We start from the raw sequence: 20,052 nt of genomic DNA, 5'->3' as shown, positions 1-20,052 counted from the left end.
TTTTTATCTCTTTCCCTTTGTCAGCATGGTTTAAGAAGGGAACCTAGGGGCCAGAGGAGACATCCGGTCCCTGATAAAGGGAACAATTCTCTTCGGCTCCACCAAGGAGTCAGGTCAGACGCCAGCCCAGAATTCCTCAAAATGCCTGGCACAGTGTAGGCATCCAGTAAATATTTGTGAAATTTATAAATGAAAAATTCATCACTTGGTATATAAAATTGGCAGATTCCACCATGGCAACATATTAGCCTCGGGGGGAGATTTAAAGCCCAGGGCTTATACCATTTATTTATCCACCCTCCCCCCCCCATTCCCTTACCTCCCGCGCTGAGAAAGTTGAAATGATGAGAACACAATGATTCGGGCCCATACTCATGTTATATGTGGACATGGAAAAGAGTCATATATATCAGGAGGGGAAATTGAGGCATATCATAGAAGAAGTCCAGAGGGAGGACATCGGGCCCAGGACTCTTTCTGGAGGCTCAGAAATACCAGGATTCCAGGAGGTCTCACAGCATGAAAAGGACCTGACTACATTAGCTGGTAGCAGCCAGAATGGGGGACGATCAGGCAGTTACTGAGAAGGCTTTTATATCCTAAGAGTCAACATCCTTGGAGAGACCAGGAGTGGGCAGGAGGGTCCCTACATCATCTCCACGGAGAGAGATCCAAGGCGCTGAGGAAGGAGAAAGGGGGCAGGTCAGAATCTCTGAAATCCTCTAGGTCTCTGCCCCTCCTCCCCACACGTGTGCATGTGTGTGTCTCTGTCCTACTCTATGGGTTTCTGTCTCCGAGTCTGTTTACCCACTCCAGTTCTGTCCCCACGTCTGTCTAGACCTCTTTCCCCCTCCTTTGGGGTCTCTATCACTCTGACGCTCTTCCCACTTCCCCATACCTGGCAAACCACTCCGCATCCTCCTCCACAGCAGAGCTCCTCCTGCAGCCATTGCTAGGAGCAGGAAGAAGCTGACGACGATTGCAACCACTGGCACTGAGGACTTGGCTGATGATTCTGCAGACAGAGAAATGCTGTGAGATGTTGAATGGACCGTCCACCAGGACAGGGGATTGGGAGTTCTCAATCTCTCCCAAACTCAGAGATCCCAGCACCAAGTTCTGGAGAATGCGTGTGGACAGAGGAAAGGCCAATCAGCTGGTGTTCTGGGTCTGGACAGAATGCCCCCAGGTTGGATGTAAGAACCAGCCATAGCAAGAGCGGTCTCAGTCACACTGGCCAAGGGACCTGTAGCAGCAGTGTGGGTGGTATTAGAACTCGGAGAGGGGGGTGGCTGGTTAGTTCAGTAGGTTAGAGCATGGTGCTAATAACACGAAGGTTGTCGGTTCGATCCCCACATGGGCCACTGTGAGCTGCGCCATCCTTGAAAAAAAAAAAAGAAGAACTTGGAGAGATGGGGCAGGCACAGAGCAGTAAATCAGACTCAAAGCAGTAAATGGTCAGTGTTGGTGAGAACTGGCAGAAGCAGAACAGAAGGTGGTCAGACTTAGGGAGGACTGTCCATAGTGGTTAATAGGTGGCTAGACTCAATGAGGCCAGCAGCAGCAGCATGGAAGGCAAGGGATGATAAGCAACACAGGACGGAAGGCTTTGGAAGAATTGGCTATAGCAGGGCACAAGGCAGTTAGACTCAAGGAGGACTGGCAACAGAGGGGTGAAAGGTAGTCAGACTCAGGAAGGATTACTGCAGCAGAGGGACAAAAAGCAACCACAAATAGGGAGTATCGTCACCCAGGGGGACCTCACCTAGCTCCACAGTGAGGGGCTGTGACAGCCCTACGTGCTGCACCAGGCAGCGGTAATGGTGCTCATCACCACTTTTGACTGTTAGTGAAGACCAAGCGTAGAAGGAGCCGTCGCCGTTGGGGCCAAGGTTGCCCTCACCGGAGCCAACTGCCAGCCCATTCCTCAGGAAACGCAGTTGCAGCTCGGGCGGGTAGAAGGAGAAAGCACTACAGGTGAGCACAGAAAAGCCGGGGCTGCCTGGTCTGGCTTTCAGGCGCATGGAGGGTGGCTCTGCAGACAAACAGGCAGACAAGTCTAAGTCCCAAGCCCACACACCTCCCAGTGTGGGGCTGGATAAGGACATAGAGTGGCCTCCATTCCTTCCCTTCTACCCAGCAAGCTCCACCATGTGCCTTGCACTGTGCTGAGCCTGGAGATTATAGTGGTAAAGGGGAAGGACCTTCCCAAGGTGACAGAGACCCAACCTATCCACTCTGAGAGTATCCATCTCTCATCCATTCCTTCCTACAATTGACATGTACTGAGAATCTACCATGTTCCAGGCATTCTTCTAGGCACTGGGAACACAACAGTAAACAAGACAGACAAAAGTCCCTGTCTTCATAGAGCTTATGTTCTAATGAGGGGAGAGACAAATATTTGTGTACAAATAAGTGAAAGGGAAACAGACTCTGAAAGTGTAGTGATGAGGGAAAATAAGACAGATGCGATAGTCATTAAAAAGATAGTTAAGAGGGCTATCATGAACTATATCATGCCAGTACATTTGAAATTTGAATAAACTGGACAAATTCCTGAGAAATACAACTTCCCAAAACTGACACAAGAAGAAATTAAACACTTGAGTAATTCTATAGCTATTTTTAAAGTTTAATCCATAATTTAAAATTTTCAACAAATAAAATTCCAGGTCCAGATGATATCATCGGTGAATTCTTCAAAAAAAACTAAAGAAGCAATAATACTACTCTTACACAAATTCTTCCAGGGAATAGAAAAAGAAGAAACCATTCCCAGCACTTTTTATGAAGCCAGAATAACTTTAATAACAAAACCTCATAAGGACATAACAAGAAATGGAATTTAATTTTGAGTCTGTTTTCATGAAAATACTCAAAATCCCTAAACAAAACATTAGCAGGTAGTATAAAACAATTTACATTATGATCAAGTGAAGTTTGTTCCAGGAAAGCAAGCGTGTTTTAACATTTGAAAATTGGTTAATATAATTCACCCAATTAGAATAAAAATAAAAAAGCAAATAGTCATTTGATAAAATTCAGCACCACTCAAAATAAAAAAATAAAACAAAACCAAAAATCTTAGCAAACCAGGAGTTGAAAAGAAACTTCCTTAATTTGACAACGGAAATCAACCGAAAATCTATTACTTACTTAATACTTAATGGTAAAAAGTTGAATGCTTTCCCTGTGAATTTGAGAATACAAATGTTCATTATTACCACTCTATTCAACATTGTACTGGGGATCCTAGCCAGTGCAATAAGGGGAAAAAAAGTATTAAAATAGGAAAAGAAAATAAGCAAAACATGTCAAAGATGACATGATGTAAAACAATCTCTAAAGAATTAACAAAAATAAGTGAATTAAGCAAAATTTCTGGGTACAAGGGAAATACCAGGGTGCCAAAAAAATGTATACACGTGACTTGTATTCATCTTTTGTTATCAGTATATATTGAGTATTACAATTTTAATACAGTTTTTTCCTTTCTTAAAATGTGTATACTTTTTTTTTTGGCATCCTCTGTATATAAACATCAATAGTATTTCTATACACTAGGTACAAACAGTTAGAAAATGAAGTTTTTTGAATTACCATTTAGAGAAACATCAAAAAATGTCTAATACTTCGGAATAAATCTAACCAAAGAGGTGCAAGACTTCTAAATGGAAAACTACAAACTATTACTGATAGAAGTTAAAGGAGATCTAAATAAGTAAAGGGATAAACTGTATTCATGGGTTAGAAGATTTAATATTGTTAAGATGTAAATTCTCCACACTGATCTATAGATACAATTTAATTACTATCAACATGCCAACAGGATTTTTTTATTTTTTTTGCAGAAACTGACAAGCAGAAATGCACATGACATAGAATAACCAAGACAATAAAGCTGGAGGACTTAACTACTAGAAATCAAAACTTTCTACAAAGTTACATTAATCAAGAGAGTGAGGTAGTGGCTCAATTTCAATCCAACAGATCAGTGGAATAGAGGAGATTGTCAAGAAGCAGATCCATACCTAATTTAGGAAAAAGGCTCCACTGCAATTCAGTGGGGGAGAGGGGATGATGGTCTTGTAACAAATGATGCTGGGTCAACTGGATATCCATGAGGGACACATGAATCTCAATCCCTTTCCTTATACCATTATACGCAATTAACTCGAGATGGATCATATAGCTAAATATGAAAACTATTTATCAATCAAGCTTCTAGAAGAAGACATAAGAGAATACCTTCATACTTTGGGAGAGGGAAGATTTCTTAAAGAGAACACACAAAAGAGCTATAGAATAGGGGCTGGCCCCTGGCTCAGGCGGTTAGAGCTCCGCGCTCCTAATGCCGAAGGCTGCCAGTTCGATTCCCACATGGGCCAGTGGGCTCTCAACCACAAGGTTTCCAGTTCAATTCCTCGACTCCCACAGGGATGGTGGGCTGTGCCCCCTGCAACTAACAATGGCAACTGGACCTGGAGCTGAGCTGCACCCTCCACAACTAATATTGAAAGGACAACAACTTGAGTTGGAAAAAAGCCTGGAAGTACACACTGTTCTCCAATAAAAAAAAAAACAAGCTCTTTCCCAACTTGCAAGATGGCGGGTGAAAAAGCTGGGAAGCCGGACACTAAGGAGAAGAAACCTGAAGCCAAGAAGGCTGATGCTTGTGGCAAGGTTAAGAAGGCTAACCTCAAGGCCAAAACGCCTAAAAAGGGGAAGCCGCACTGCAGCCGAAACCCTGTCCTGGTCAGAGGAAGCGGCAGGTATTCCCAATCAGCTATGTATTTCCGAAAGGCCATGTACAAGAGGAAGTACTCAGCAGCTAAATCCAGGATTGAAAAGAAAAAGAAGGAGAAGGTTCTTGCTACTGTCACAAAACCAGTTGGTGGCGACAAGAATGGTGGCACCCGAGTGGTTAAACTTCGCAAAATGCCTAGATACTATCCTACTGAAGATGTGCCTCGAAAGCTGTTGAGCCATGGCAAGAAACCCTTCAGTCAGCACGTGCGAAAACTGCGGGCCAGCATCACTCCCGCGACCATTCTGATCATCCTCACTGGGCGCCATAGAGGCAAGAGGGTGGTTTTTCTGAAGCAGCTGAGCAGTGGCTTGCTACTTGTGACTGGACCTCTGTCCCTCAATCGAGTTCCTCTGCGTAGAACACACCAGAAATTTGTCATCGCCACCTCCACCAAAATTGATATCAGTGGTGTGAAAATCCCCAAACATCTCACTGACGCTTACTTCAAAAAGAAGAAGCTGCATAAGCCCAGGCACCAGGAGGGGGAGATCTTCAACACAGAGAAAGAGAAATATGAAATTACAGAGCAGCGCAAAATTGATCAGAAAGCCGTGGACTCGCAAATTCGGCCAAAAATCAAAGCTGTTCCTCAGCTCCAGGGCTACCTCCGCTCTGTGTTTGCTCTCACAGATGGGGTTTATCCTCACAAACTGGTGTTCTAAATTAATTAAGAAGAACCTAATTAACTGCCTGAACTGTTAAAAAAAACAACAACAACAACAAAAAACAAAAAACAAGAGCTATAAGATAAAAGATTGATAAATTGATCTTCATCAAAATTGAGAACTTTTGTTCAGCAAGTTTTCTTTAAGAAAGTGAAAAGCTGCAGACTGGGAGAAGTTATTTCCAATAGAACCATCTGACATATCCAAAGGACTCATATCCAGAATACACGAAAAACTCTAATAGAAAAAAGACAAAAATTCTGATTTAAAAATGGGTAAAGGATATAGTCATGGGATATAAAATACAGCATAGCAAATATAGACAGTGGTATTATAATAGCTATATACAAGGTCAGATGGGTAGTAGACTTGGTGGGATTATCACTTTCTGAGGGGTGTAAATGGCTAATCATTATGTTGTTTCGTATACCTGAAATCGATAAAAAATGTTAAAATAAATAATAAATGGATAAAGGAATCAAAAAGCCACTCCAAAAGAGGAGACATTGAACTGGCCAATAATGTGAAAAAGTACTCAACATAGCAAGTCATTAAATAATTTATCTGATTTTATCAAATCATTTATCGGATTTTCGTTTATCATCAGATAAATGAAAAATGAAATCACAATATGATACCACTACACGTAACCCACCAGAATGGTTAAAATTAAAGACAGACAGCATTCTGGCAAGCCTGTGAACCAGTAGAATTTATGTACATGGCTGGTGAGAGTATAAAACTCGTCCAACCACTTTGAGAAAATATTCAGTACCACCTACTAAAGCTAATCTTATGCCTACACTATGACACAACAATTCCACTTATGAGTGTTTAGTCAAAATAAGTGAAAATACAGATTCATCAAAAGACATGTAAAAGAATGTTCATAGCAGCTTTACCCATAATAGCCCCAATCTGGAAATAAACCATTCACTGATAAACTGTGGTATGAACCAGGCAATGAAATACTACTCAGCAGTAAAAGGAATAAACTGCTGACAGACGGAACAATAGTCTCATGACACAAGCTTGAATGAAAGAAGCGAGACACAAACAAGCACATGCTCATAGCTGTATGAAGTTCAAAATCAGGCAACACTATGGTAATAGAAGTCAGGTTAGTTGTTACCCTTGGGGGGGGTATGCAATGGGAGGGGACACAAGGAAATCTTCTGGGGTGATGGAAATATTCTAGATCTTGATCCGGAGGGCAAGTACATGAGCACATATAAAAATTAATCGAGCTATGTACTTTAGGTAGGTAAGTTACACCTCAATAAGAAAAAAATTTAAATTAGAGATACTGTAATGATTGAATAAACAAAACAGTGGCATGAGAGACAATAATGGCAGTGGCATGGGAGCACACTTTAGTCAGGGTGGTCAGGGAGGGCCCTGCTGAAGGGCCCCCATCCAAGATCAAACCTAAAGGCATGAGAAGAACCCAATCATGTCAGCATCTCAAGGAAGACAATCACAAGTACAGGGAACAGCATGTGCAAAGATCCTGAGGAGGGAAAGAATCAGACATGTTGGAAGACCGGGAGAAGGTCACTGGAGCACGGATGTTGTGAAATTACAGTGGGAGAAAGCAGCCAGACCATGCAGGGCTTGTGGGCCCCAGAGTGGAGTTTGGGTTTTAGTCCAAGACTAGTGGGAAGCTATTTGGATTGTTTTAAGAAATGGCGGGATGGGAGCTTGTTTACATTTCAAAACATGGTCTGTATTGAGGGCAGAGATGGAAGCTGGGATTGCAAGGGAGGGGGGACACTGAGGACAAAAGAGCTCTACCATGATTCCCCAAAAATAAGACCTAGCCAGACAATCAGCTCTAATGTGTCTTTTGGAGCAAAAATTAATATAAGACCCGGTCTTATTTTGCTATAATATAAGACCGGGTCTTACAATATAATATAATATAATGTAATGTAATATAATATAATACTAGGTCTTATATTAATTTTTGCTCCAAAAGATGCATTAGAGTTGATTGTCTGGCTAGGTCTCATTTTTGGAGAAACATGGTAAATTCCAAGCCTTGAGAATTCCCCAAACATCCACATCATTATAGCTCAGAGTGACATGTGCTGTAACAGAGGTCATACAAGGCATTGTGGGAGCCCCAAGAGGCAAGTGAAAGCCTCATGGGCCAGAGAAATCTCCCTGCCTGTGATACCAGTGGAACTGGAAGGAGAATGGCAGAAGGGAACAAAATGGAAGGGTTGGCATGAGCTCGAGGAACTCTAGGTGATTCCTTTTGGCTGAGTGGGGCAGATGGAGAAATGTGAGGCTGAGGAAAGGGACAGAGGCCATGTCACAAGGAGCCTCGATGCCAGGGTGAGGGACTGGAGCTGTGTTCTGAGGGCTCTTGGAGCCATGGGAGGGCTGTGTGCAGGAGAGGGGCAGGGTCAGCTCTGGGGGTAGAAAGACCCTCTGGGACGTGGGAGATGAGCTGCAGGGGGGAGATTGGAAGTCAGGAGGCCAGGGAGGAGGCTAGGGAAGAGGACGAGGCCTAAGGTGGGGCCCTAGGGAACGGAGAGATCCACCGGGGTCAGAGATTCTTCGGGAGGTTGCTCACCCTTCCACTCCAGGTTTTCACGGCCTCTTTCCAGATGGCCCAGCAGGCGCTGGGGGCAGGAGTACAGCAGGAAGGTCTTCTCCTTGTTGACCACCTCTGCCTGCTGCATCCACTTGTCACTGATGGTCTTGGCCTCAGGCCAGTCTCCAACCCAGGTGCCCACCTTGGGGTCGAACTTCATGAACTCCTCGCCATTCAGGGCAAACTTGGCCACAGGCACAGAGGCATTGTCAGGCCCCAACTCACAGCCCAGCAGACCCTGCAGGGTGTAGGAACCTGGGGTTCCCACACACAGGTGAGCATGGCCCAGGAGCAGGGGCCCACCCCCTAGTCCGTCAGACCCAGGAGTCCAGCCCTCAGACCCAGGAATCCAAGTCTTGCCTCCTTCCTCCAAGACACTGAGAGCTTCCAGGAAAAGCTTCTGCTTGTTCCTCAGGTCCGTCGTCTCTTTCTCCCAATACCAGGACACCTGGTTTTCCCAGACCCAAGCCCCATACGGCTCAGCCTGGGCCCGCAGGTTATTGTAGCTCAGATACTGCTGTGGACCCAGCCAGCCTGACACCCAGAAGGCAGGGGTCCCCGGGGCAGGGGAGGACACGGAGGTGAAGTGGTACAAGAGGGAGCGATGGCTGTCTGCTGGAGAGAGACAGAGGTGAATGCAGCAGATGGGGTGGGAGGTACCTAGATAGACAGGGAGCAAGAGAGACACCCGGAGAGAGGAACGACTCGACCCCGGACAGAGGGGACAGACTCTGAGAAAGTGGGCAGACTCAGCTATGGGGGCACAAAGACTCAGGGAGAGGGGTACAGGGATCTGGAGACCGGGACAGGTGCTTCCAAACACACTGAGCGAAGGAGGAGAAAATCATAAACCAAATGAAATATGGGGAAGGAGAAAATGTTGGCTCGACGGAAACCTCAGATTTCTCTTCGTCCTCTCCTTTCCGGCGGGTGGCACCTCCCTCCTCCCCGGCAGCCCCGACTGAGCACCTCTCACCTGCGCGAACCGTCCCGGGCAGGAGGAACAGCAGGAGAAAAAGCCCCCAGGGCACTGGCCGGGGGACCCGCATCTTGAGAGGGAGACCTGGGGCGGGAGGAGGCGCGTGACTCCTCCGGACCCCCGGTCCACGCCTTCCTCCCCCAGCTCCGCTGGGCTCCGCCACCACGCCGACGCCTGTGGGTGTGGGTTCGGGGCTCCTTCCAGGAGAGTGACAATGCCCTACGCCTCAATGAACTTTCACCCCTTAATTTGATCCATGTTGGTTAATTAATTACAGAGCCTGGATAGGCTGAAATTTCATTCTCGGAGCTCATCCCCGCCTCCTTCTCCTCCTCCCGCTCCTCCTCCTCCTCTCTGGGACCCGGGAGTCCCGGCCCCAGCCCCTCCTCCTCCAGACCCAGGAGTCCGGGCCCCCAGCCCCTCCTCCCTCAGACTCGAGAGTCCGGGCCCCCAGCCCCTCCTCCCTCAGGCTCGAGAGTCCGGGCCCCAGCCCCTCCTCCCTTGGCTCCAGGAACCCGGACCCCAGCCCGTCCTCCCTCGGGGCCCGGGCCCCAGCTCTGCTCACAGCAGCCGCGATCCCTTCCCGCCTGCAGCCCCAGCTGGCTCCCGTGACTGGAGACCCCAGTTCCTCTCTCACATCCTGTCCGGAGACTGTTCCCCGACTCCGGGAATATACAACTCCGCCCCCCAGCTGCAGGGCACACCCCAGGCCCTGGGCCCAGACTCTCTGAATATGTCTCTGCTGCTCTCTTGAAAACTTTCGTCGTTTTTTTTTTTGGTCTTTCTCTGTTGTTGTTGTTTTTTCATTTTGAGGGTATCAGCCAGCCAGCGAATTCGTGACAAAGTTGGGAATAGAAACCAGCACTATGAGAGTGCAAAATTCGGAGGTCTCTGTGGGTCCCCTTCTTACCTCATTTACCTTCCACAAGGCCTTCACTAGCTCCCGCTACAAAGAAAGGTCTCTAGATCCTGTGTTTCCTTCTTGGAACCCCTCCCCCAAGTGTCGCCTTAAAGTGCCCCTGCAGTTCCTTTTTTTTAAAAAACAAAATATTTTTTTTTGTAAAGTAAAAGCTTTGCATAAAAGCATTATAGGTGAAAAGCTTTATTGACATTTATTAATTCAAGGTCCAATTATGCACCAAATACTGAATGGGCACAGCAGGCTGCTGGTGCAAAGCAAAATGGACCAAGATTCCACTTCTACGAGATGATGTGATGAATGCAAAACAAAAGCTTTTATACAGCTATTATGATTTAATCAATAGTAAGAAAGCTTTGTATAGTAGAAATAAATAAGTAAAATAAAGCAGAGGGGGAGACAACACATGAAATCTGCCCAAATACCAAAAGGGCAGAAATATTAACAAACTGAAAAGTCAACCATCTCCAAAAAGACACTTCTTGCGGTTCTAAAGTTGCTTCAAACCTGAACACAAACGCTGTGCCTAGCTTATAATTTCTTCACGAAAGCAAAAACTGCAAAGAACTGTAGACTAGTACTAGTATCAATTTTCCATGCAAAATGAACAAGAATTTATTTGAAATATCTTACATTGTGAACTGAAGTAAACTTGGAAAACTACCATTATACTGGTTTTATACCATAAATTCAAATCAGCCTATTTTTCCCCCCCTTTTTCTGCCTCCCCCTATCCCCACTTCGGTTCAAGCCGTTTGTTTCTCGCTCAGTCTGGTTGTGCAGGACACAGCTCCCTGTCCCATGCTGGTATTATGTGCGCTCCCTCCCCCCCCACCCCCCGCTGAGGCAATCGGTTGCCGGTCATCAGTCAGCCGTTCACAGCAGCTCTCTCGCTGCCTGCCGGCCACTCACGCTGGCCACCAGTGGCTCAGGGCAGCACATGTGGCCCAGGGCAGCAGCACACAGGAGCCCAGCTTCCAGGGAAAGCTGTTGTTCACAATCTTAGCTGTAGAGGGCGCAGCTCACTGGCCATGTGGGAATCGAACTGGCTACCTCAGCGTTAGGAGCACAGCACTCTAACCACCTGAGCCGCCAGGCCCGCCCCAAATCAGCCTATTTCTGAAGGCTTGCCACCCTCATTCCCTAGGATGTCTTTTCTACAGTGACCTCAAGTATAGTATTGCCTACAAGCCTGTGGGTAATGAGCCCTTGTAGTTCTTTAATGTCTTCTGATAGGACCTCCACAGCACAGAGTCCCAATATACGTTACTACACTTTTATAAGAGTGTAGTAACGTATATTGGTATCTGCAGGGGGGTTCTGGAACTAATTCCCCCACAGATACCAAGGCACACCAATGTACTACTATCAGGCTTAGAGGCCCCCTCCAGTCACCCACCCCCAGCCCACACTCCTGCTATACTGCTTCCATTCATTTGTTTTATTTTAAAATGCACAAAACATAAGATTTTCCTTTTAATGATATTTAGTGCATTCACAATTTTGTAAACGATCACCATTGTCTAGTTCCAGAACTTCTTCATCACCCCAAAAGGAAATCCCATACTCATCAAGCAGCCCCTCCTCCTCCTAGCCCCTGGCAACCACCAATCTGCTTTCCGTCTCTATGGATTTACCTATTCTGCATATTTCATATAAATGGGATCATACAATATTGTGGCCTTTTGTCTCTGTCTTCTTTCACTTAGCGTATTGTTTTGAAGATTTAACCATGTTGTAGCATGGATCAGAACTTCATTCCTTTTTATGGCTGAATAATATTCCATTGTTTGGATCTATCACTTTTTCTTTATCCATTCATCCATTGATGGATATTTTGGGTTGTTTCTACTTTTTGGATATTATAAATAATGCTGCTATGAGCATTATGTATGTTTTTTGTGGTTTTTTTAAACAGCTGTTTTCAATTCTTTTGGGTATATACCCGGGAATGGAATTACTAGGTCATATGATGTGTTAGTCAGGGTTCTCTGGAGAAACAGAACCAACAGGATGTGTATATACATATATAGAAAGACACTTACTTCAAGCAATTGGCTCACATGATTGTGGAGGCTTGCTGAGTCGAAAATCTGATAGGGGTGGTGAGCAAGCTGGGGATTCAGGAAAGAGCTGCAGCTCAAGTCCAAAAGCAGGAAGAACCGGGAAGAGCTGATCTAGCAGATGAAGTTCAAAGGTATTTGCTGGCAGAATTCTTTCTTGCTTTGGAGAGGTCTGTTTTTTCTTCTATTTAGGCTGTCAGCTGATTGGATGCGGCCTACTCACATTATGGAGGCCAGCTTCCTTTACTCAAAGCCCACTGATTTCAGTGTAAATCTCATCCAAAAACAGAAACATCTAGAGTAATGCTGGACCAAACAGCTGTGCACTATAGCCCAGCCAAGCTGACACATGAAATGAACCACTACCCATGGTAAATTTGTGTTCGACTTATTGAAGAACGTCTGTTGATTTTCGTTATTCTCTCTGGGTTCTGCTAGGATATTCATAGACCCACCCGAAGGGGCTGCGTATAATGACACTGAAGGATCATACTTTCATGTCCTGTGAGCCCTATTACAGCACCGTTAGCTCTTTCCTAAAATACACTGAGGAACCTGCCATGCCCAGCTGTCCCTTTTATGTCCCTTGGGATTCAGCTGTCTCTGAGACACTATTCCAGCAGCCCCTGGGCTCTCATTTTAAAGGCCCTCAGGACCCTACTATGATGTTCCTTGGACCCTGATATAAAGTACCCAATACCCAATGTCCTGTGACAGTGCCCCAGGACTCTGCTATACTTTTCCTTGAAGCTTGAAAACCATCACCCTAAGGCCCCATTGCACCCCTCATGACTGTTGTAATAACTCGCTTGAACTCCAGTGCCCCTGAGTCCTCCAGGACCTTTGCCAGAGGCCCCACCCTGTCCCTGGGTCTCTGATAATCTCAGGCCCCCACCCCCATGCTCCCTGGTCCCTATGAGTATCCTGAGACACAGCAATAATGTCTTTAGGAGCCTCCACTAATGTCCCGAAGAGTGGGCCACCCCATCTCTGGGATCCTGCTAAACGAGTCCTGAGACCTCACAGAATGTCTGCAGAGGGCCCTCAGCCCCAGGCCGCTGCTCCTGCCACCAAACCTGTTTTAATTCCTTCAGTTTCTGTTGTAAAGCTGAGTGGGGCTCCCCAAACCCACACCTGAGTTCTCTCTATTATTGTCCCTTACCAGGCCCTGTCCTATGAAACATGTATAAACAGACACAAAGAGATATGTAGGTAGGTAGGTAGGTAGGTAGGTAGGTAGGTAGGTAGACAAACATCGATATACAGAGAGAAAACTCAATAGAAAAAAAAGAAAAAAAAGAAACAATTAGACCCTCTAGGACCTGCTATAATATTTCCTAGCCTGTAAGAAACCTTCCACATTTCCAAGGAACTTGCTATCATGCCCCCTCGACCAGCTAGATTGCTGCTCCCTCATCCCGGAGGTCCCCACTGTAAGGGACCTGAGACCCTACTAAAAAATGGCCCTGAGATCCCACCCCATGGCCCTGTGTGTCCCCTTTAGATGCCCTGGGTCCTCCTCTAATGGTTAAAACACACCCCTAGGATTCTTCTCTATTGCCTAGGACCTTAAAATAATGCCACGAGAGCTCTGATGACAAGTCCTTGGGTTCCTGTCCCCATACTCCCAGGATGCTAGTGCACTGCCCCTGGGCCTTCCCGGGGCGCCCCACGTCTTCTAAGGCCCCAGGTCCTACTGTAATGCTTATGTTTTGCTCAACTGTTCTTCAGGTCCTGCTTTACCCATCTCTGGTTATCTCCTCTAGGTGTGCTTGATCTTGCTACAACGTCCCATCGGCTGTCACTTCAACACCTGTGGGGACAGAGCCCCATAAAGCAGTTTCCAGGCTCTCGGCCTCATGTGGAGAGGTGCTGGCTCAGATAGTGGATGGCCGTCAGCTGTGGCTGGTTGGCCATCGGTTGTAGCCATTAAGCCATTGGTCACTGATATAACTGCCGCGGCTATGGAGGAGAGCCGAGGAGAGTGAAGGAGGAGACTGAAGGAGAGTGAGGAGAGTCAAGGACAGTTGGTCGGTTGGCAGCAAAGCGGACAGCAGGTCGCACGTCGTGTAAACCCAGCCTCCAGTGAGACCATAGTGGTATGACATCCCTAACTATGGCTCCGTGGGTGTTCCTTTTTGGCCTCACCATGTCCTGCGTTCTTATGTGGGGAGTGGGAGCAGAGACCCTGCAGGCCGCCCCGCCGGACAGCCCACACGACAAATGGCGCAGCGAGCAGGGTCCCCCGCATGACAACACCTCTCAGCACTCTACAGCCCGTTGAGTTCTTTGATTCCTGATAAAATATGTCCCCAGACCCTGTAATATTCCCACCCTGAGCACTCAGAAGGTCCCCTGGATCCTGCTGAAATGGGTGCAGTCCTACTTCATGTAATTAAAACGGCCTCGGGGTATCCCCTCTAAAACCCTCTGGGTCCTGCCAGAACTCTAGTATAATGCCTCTTAGCTCTACCATGAAGTCTTTAGGTTCCTGTTAGAGTCCAGGGACCTGCTATTCCGTGTCCCCAGAATCATCAGTGTCCTACAGGGGGTTCTGGGAAAATTCCCGCAGGCTTTCACCCAGGCATCCTGGGACCCCGCTTCAGCAGCCATCTGCAGGGCCCTGGATCATTTTATTAATGTCTGATGGCTGCTTAATCAATTACCACAAACTTAGTGGTTTAAAACAACACAAATGGGGTATTTTTCAGCTCTGGAGACCAGAAGTCCATAGGGCTGGTTTCTTCTGGAGGCTTCCGGGGAGAATTCATTTCCTGTTTTTTTCAAGCTGCTTGGGGCTATCTGCATTCCCTGTTTTATGGACCCTTCCTCCATCTTCAAAACTAGCATCTTCTCTCCTCTTTGACCCCTGTGTCTGTCCTTATACCTCTGACTCTGATCCTTTTGTATCCCTCTTATAAAGACCCTTATAATAACATTTGTCCCACCCGGGTAATCCAGGATCATCTTCCCACCTCAAGATCCTGAAATTAATCACATCTGCAAAGTCCCTTTTATCATATATTATAAAGTCATATATTCACAGGTTTTGGGGGAATAGGGCATAGACGTCTTTGGGAGACCATCTAGCCTGTCATAGTCACAGAGGATGCCCTCCCTTGCCTGGTGGCAGGACCAGTAACTAATCCTTTGGGTGCAATGCCAAAGGAAAATGTGGGGCCCCTTGTTCCAGTTTCAAGGTGGTTCAAGCAGAGCATTAAACCAAACACAGGTCCCTTTCGAGCAATGGCTCAGCCTGCAGGGGGAGCTCGCCCACAAAGGCACGTTGGCCCCTGGGGTCCGTGCACCATAAATGGCCTCAGTCAGCTCTTAGTAATGCTTCCTGAATTGCCACCGTAACGTCCACTCCTTCCCTCTGCACCTACACTGTAGCGGCCCCTCCTGACCCCGGGAGGCAATCACACCTAAGTTCAAAACCAAATCCTACCTTTTCTAGGTAGGCTTCTCTGAACCTTGGTTTCTTTGTGAAGTGGGGATAATTGTGCCTACCTCAACAGAGAAGCGTTAGCGAGTCAAGGCTTGCACAGGGCATATAGTAGGGCACAGAAGTAACACGTATTCCCCTAGATGCTTTCCGCTCATCCCAGGCTGCTGTTAAGGTCCTCCAGGTCACTCTAGATACTAGTAGGCGCTCAGACACCAGGCCCTGGATCTGTCTTGCTCACTCTTGCATCCCAAGAGTCAGCATAGTAAACATTTGTAGAATGAATGATGGCAATAATGCATGACCCTGGGCTGGTTTGATACATCCCTAAAACTCTTCTAGAATGGCGTTGGTGTCCTGTTAGAATGTTCCAGAAGAGTCTATACCCACCGTGAAATGATCTGCAGGTCTGCACGCTCACGTGCGCACACACACACACAGAGGTCACTCCAAATTAATTTGCCTAGGCTCCCCTCACAGCCCTCGGGACCAGTTAAATGAATTCAGGTGGCTGCTACACAAATAATACCCATGGGCCAGCTATCATGTAACCCAGGTACTGCAACCACCAACAGGGAATATTACAGGACCTGAGGTCCCACTATAATCCATATAACTATGTCCTGCTCTAATAGGACTCCCCAGGGGACTGCAACAGTGATTGTCAGTCTGGCTGTAACAGAATTTTCCTGTGGTCTGCTATGATAAGTGCAGAGCCATGATACATTACCAAGGGCCACCCTGTTTTCATGTCATAGTCCTGATGCCTGCTGTCCTCCTAAACCCAGGGCCCTTCTATGAAACTGTGCCTGGAGCTAATTTCCCTGTGAAATGGCAATGCCACTGTGGCATCCTACAAGAGGCATGCAACAGAACATTCCAGAAGCACGCTAAAATAGACTCAAGATCCCGTGACAAATCACCAGGGCTTGCTATATAATAAACCCACACCATATTCCACACCATGTAAGACCTCTGGGGCCTCCTGCCAAACAACTCTTGTCCTGGGCTTGCCTGAAGCGATCCAGGACCTGCTATACCAACTACCACCAAGGGGCTCAGGGCTCCAGCATAACTATGATATTTTGTCATGTATAATGCGCACTTTTTAGGGTAAATTTGTGAGGGTAGTACTAATTCCATATCTATATAAATGTTTTTAATTCTTTTATTTATGCTTATGAGTTAAAAATGTAACTCTAAAAATCAATAACGATGTCCACATGCAAAATAATACCCTGGAATACGAAAATTGATTTCGTTGAACTTACAACAAACTTGGGACAATGAAGAGTTCTTGGCCTTCTATGATGCTAAATATCGTAAATTTGTTACCAATACATAAAATTTCTTGTACCTTGTGTCTGTTCTTGTGTTTTGTAGTTATGTGTTACATAAAATTTCTTGTACCATAATATGTTAAAAAATAAATGCTAAAATTCCTTTGTAATACAAAAAACAAGTACCTAAATATAAACAAATAAAAATTTGAATTAAAAATTAAAACAGGGGCTGGCCTGGTGGCTCAGGCGGTTAGAGCTCCATGCTCCTAACTCCGAAGGCTGCCGGTTCGATTCCCGCATGGGCCAGTGGGCTCTCAACCACAAGGTTGCCAGTTCAATGCCTCGAGTCCCGCAAGGGATGGTGGGCAGCGCCCCCTGCAACTAAGATTGAACACGGCACCTTGAGCTGAGCTGCCGCTGAGCTCCTGGATGGCTCAGTTGGTTGGAGAGTATCCTCTCAACCGCAAGGTTGCCGGTTCGACTCCCGCAAGGGATGGTGGGCTGTGCCCCCTGCAACTAGCAACGGCAACTGGACCTGGAGCTGAGCTGCGCCCTCCACAACTAAGACTGAAAGGACAACAACTTGAAGTTGAACAGCACCGTCCACAAGTAAGATTGAAAGGACAACAACTTGACTTGGAAAAAAGTCCTGGAAGTACACACTGTTTCCCAATAAAGTCCTGTTCCCCTTCCCCAATAAAAAAAAAATTAAAACAAAGATTTTTTTCCCCTGAAAGTTTGGGCCAAAAACATGGGAGCGCATTATACATGGGAACACATTATACACAGCAAAATACAGTACTTCCTTTTTGACTCAGTCCCAGTTGTTCCAAGATTTGTGCCCGAGAAGCTGCGAGCCCAAAGAACACACCAGGTGGCTGAGTGCGAGAGACGTAGGTTTATAGACTTTACTGACCGGGGAGAGTCTTCGCTGGTGGCCAGCCGGAGTGGTAGCGCTTTGCAGCGAGGCAGAGAAGGTTATGCAGGTACAGCAAGACAAAGAGCGTGCCATGACAGAAACCATCTGGCAGGTCCTACAGGCCTGCTCCCATGCACAGTATCTCAAGAAGTCGAGAAGCCTTGACTGCTCGCCAGCAGACAGAACAGGCTGATACACAGCATTCCCGTGGAGCCTGGAGTGCCTGGCCACTCATCTGTGTGCCCGGTCTCTACACTTCCCTAAGTATCACTTACCAGAACTAGTTCTACCCAATTACCAGATGTGAGGATATATCAACCTCCCAATGGGGCAGGGAGCCAAAAACCCATTTTACAGATTAGGCAACTGAAGTTCATTGGTTGGGGAGTTCACACAGCACTGAGCGGCAGGGATAGAATTCACAACAGTGCCTATGATTTCAATGTTTACATTTGGAGGTTTCTGCTCCTGTTCACTGCTTCCGATTATTCTGTGTCTTGTCAAGCCCACTCTGTGAGGGTGTGGGGATTTAACTTCAAAATGAATTCACTCAACTAAACATGTATGGAGCACTTACTTGTTTGAAGTGCTGGGGATGCAGAGACACCTGCTCTATTGGAGCTCGGATTCCCATGGTTAACAGGTAAACGAATATGCAATGTTGGACAGGATTTTATATAAGTCCACAAACCTATCACAAATAGGTTTTACCTGTCCACATAGGACGATAAAGCAGGGCAGGGTGACTGGGAGGGTCCGAGGTTTTGCCAAGTGGAAAGAGGTTGGTGAGCATTAGAGACTAAAAAGTGAGGGAGGGAGTCAGGTGGAACCTGGGGTAGTGTTCCAGGCAGAAGGCACAGCCAGTGCAAAGGCTCAGAGGGGGCAAGTCTGGCAGGCAGGAGGGAGGGAGGATGGGAGGGGGAGAAAGGGTGGGCAGAGGGCGGAGGGCAGAGGCAGGAGCACTGAGGTTGTGATCAGGACATAAGAATTGTATCTAATTGTTACCACAGGTCTAAGAAAGGCAGATACAGTCGTTGCCCTGCTCTTCATGCGAGAACTGTCGGGCCAGGGGTCTTTCTCCTGGATCTTTTCCACCCACCAGAGGTGTCCCCCAATACACACCAGACACCAGCCCCACCCGTGACTAGGTAGCCTGACATGATGGGGTGACAAGGAGACGCCCCAACGACCGCTGGGAGGAAACAGGGGAGTTGGGCTGTTGTCGTAAACACAGTGGCTCCACCCCAAACGGAAACACCTGTGGTGGGGGGTCTCCAAGAGCCTCAGTTCCCTCCAATTCCAGATACCCCCCCTCCCTTAGGGTCCTATCCCTCTAGACCCGGGTGGGGCGGGCTTCGCAGGCTGAAATTTGGGCGGTGTCCCCTTCTGACCTGTCCCTGCCCCTTCCTGCCCTCTTTGATGCGGCCCCACTTCCTCTGGCAGGAACCCCCGCCCTCACTGAGCCAGAGTAAAAAGGAGCCGCTGGGCTGATCCCTGGCAGCTCCCCTCTCCTCATGGCCTTGTCTCCCAACCCTTGTACCAGTGATGTGCTGCAGTCCCTGGTACAGGCATGGGAGGCAGGGACATGGGGACCCCAGCGCCAGACCCCGAGAGGCAAAGCCAGCGTGACTCCAGGATGTTCCTTCTGTCTCCATCTCTGCTTGGGTGAGGGTCTCTCCCTTTCTCTCCGTTCTTTCTCCACGTTTTTCAGTCTATACCAGGCGCTCTCATGCTCTGCGTTGTGTCTCTTCATTTTGTGTGATGCCCAAGGTCCACCTGCATGTTGCTGAAATCTGATTCTGCCCCCACCTGGGGTCTGTCTGTTCTGCATCCAGCTCAGCCCTCTGTCCAGTCTCTCGTCTCTGAAACCAAGGTCTCTTTCCCCATTTTCCTCTGCTTTTAAGAGAATGCCTTAAGCTGTTATGAACTGTCAAACCCCTCCCCATCTCCCATAGTTTTCCAAGGTCACTGTCTGGTCCTGTCGGAAATCTTTCTCTAAATTTGCCTGATCCTGTCCCCATTCCTCCCCATCTCCGATTTCTCTCCTCACCCAAGTGCCCCCCCCACCTCGTCTGCCCCTCCATTGGTCCCAAGTCCAGGGGCTTCCTACCCATCTCTAAGCAGCCTGTGACCCTCCTCCACTGCTGAGCTGCATTCCAGCTTGGCCTCACTATATAACTTGCCCTCAAGGCCAATTTCCTTACACGGATTTTCAGACAAAGCAAATTTTCAGAATCTGAGACCTGGAGCTCAGCTACTCACTGGGACTCCAGGTAAAGAATTTGTCCTCAGATGAGTTTGCTCATCTGCAAATGGGCATGGTGCTCACATGGGGATGGGGGAGCAGGGGCTCACAGGAGGGAG

General features: G+C 47.3%; 2 protein-coding genes across 8 annotated transcripts; one reads left to right on the top strand and one right to left on the bottom strand.

The window, feature by feature from the left end:
* Positions 1–359: 359 nt before the first annotated feature.
* Positions 360–10,044, bottom strand: FCGRT (Fc gamma receptor and transporter). 7 transcript variants are annotated; one of them, XM_081032366.1, is made up of 7 exons: positions 9,970–10,044; positions 9,057–9,143; positions 8,441–8,692; positions 8,060–8,335; positions 1,766–2,035; positions 899–1,015; positions 360–679 (listed from the first exon to the last, which is right to left on the bottom strand). In XM_081032366.1, the coding sequence occupies exons 2-7, from the start codon at positions 9,127–9,129 to the stop codon at positions 600–602; spliced, it is 1,068 nt and encodes a 355-aa protein (XP_080888492.1). In that variant the 5' UTR covers positions 9,130–9,143; positions 9,970–10,044; the 3' UTR covers positions 360–599. The 7 variants fall into 7 exon arrangements, with proteins under 7 accessions (XP_080888492.1, XP_080888490.1, XP_080888496.1 ...); XM_081032364.1 differs by having other exon boundaries at positions 8,441–8,695; positions 9,970–10,041; XM_081032370.1 differs by having other exon boundaries at positions 9,979–10,032.
* LOC308490320 (large ribosomal subunit protein eL6-like) lies at positions 2,799–6,116 on the top strand. The gene has a single exon (XM_081032371.1). It carries the CDS (start codon positions 4,609–4,611, stop codon positions 5,473–5,475), a length of 867 nt encoding a protein of 288 aa, XP_080888497.1. The 5' UTR covers positions 2,799–4,608; the 3' UTR covers positions 5,476–6,116.
* Positions 10,045–20,052: the final 10,008 nt, after the last annotated feature.

The sequence above is a fragment of the Rhinolophus hipposideros genome (assembly GCF_964194185.1).
Source record: "Rhinolophus hipposideros genome assembly, chromosome: 21".
In the NCBI taxonomy this organism is placed as follows: Eukaryota; Metazoa; Chordata; class Mammalia; order Chiroptera; family Rhinolophidae; genus Rhinolophus; species Rhinolophus hipposideros.
The sequence above is the reverse complement of the archived record's forward strand: the minus strand, read 5'-3'. Positions and strand labels throughout refer to the sequence as shown.

Coding starts and splice junctions, on each gene's coding strand:
- LOC308490320 (XM_081032371.1), top strand. CDS start 4,609: ATGGCGGGTGAAAAAGCTGGGAAGCCGGACACTAAGGAGAAGAAACCT.
- FCGRT (XM_081032364.1), bottom strand. CDS start 9,129: ATGCGGGTCCCCCGGCCAGTGCCCTGGGGGCTTTTTCTCCTGCTGTTC. Junction 1,016..1,765: donor GCCCCTCACTGTGGAGCTAG/GTGAGGTCCCCC, acceptor CTCTGTCTGCAG/AATCATCAGCCAAGTCCTCA. Junction 680..898: donor GATGCGGAGTGGTTTGCCAG/GTATGGGGAAGT, acceptor CTCCTTCCTCAG/CGCCTTGGATCTCTCTCCGT.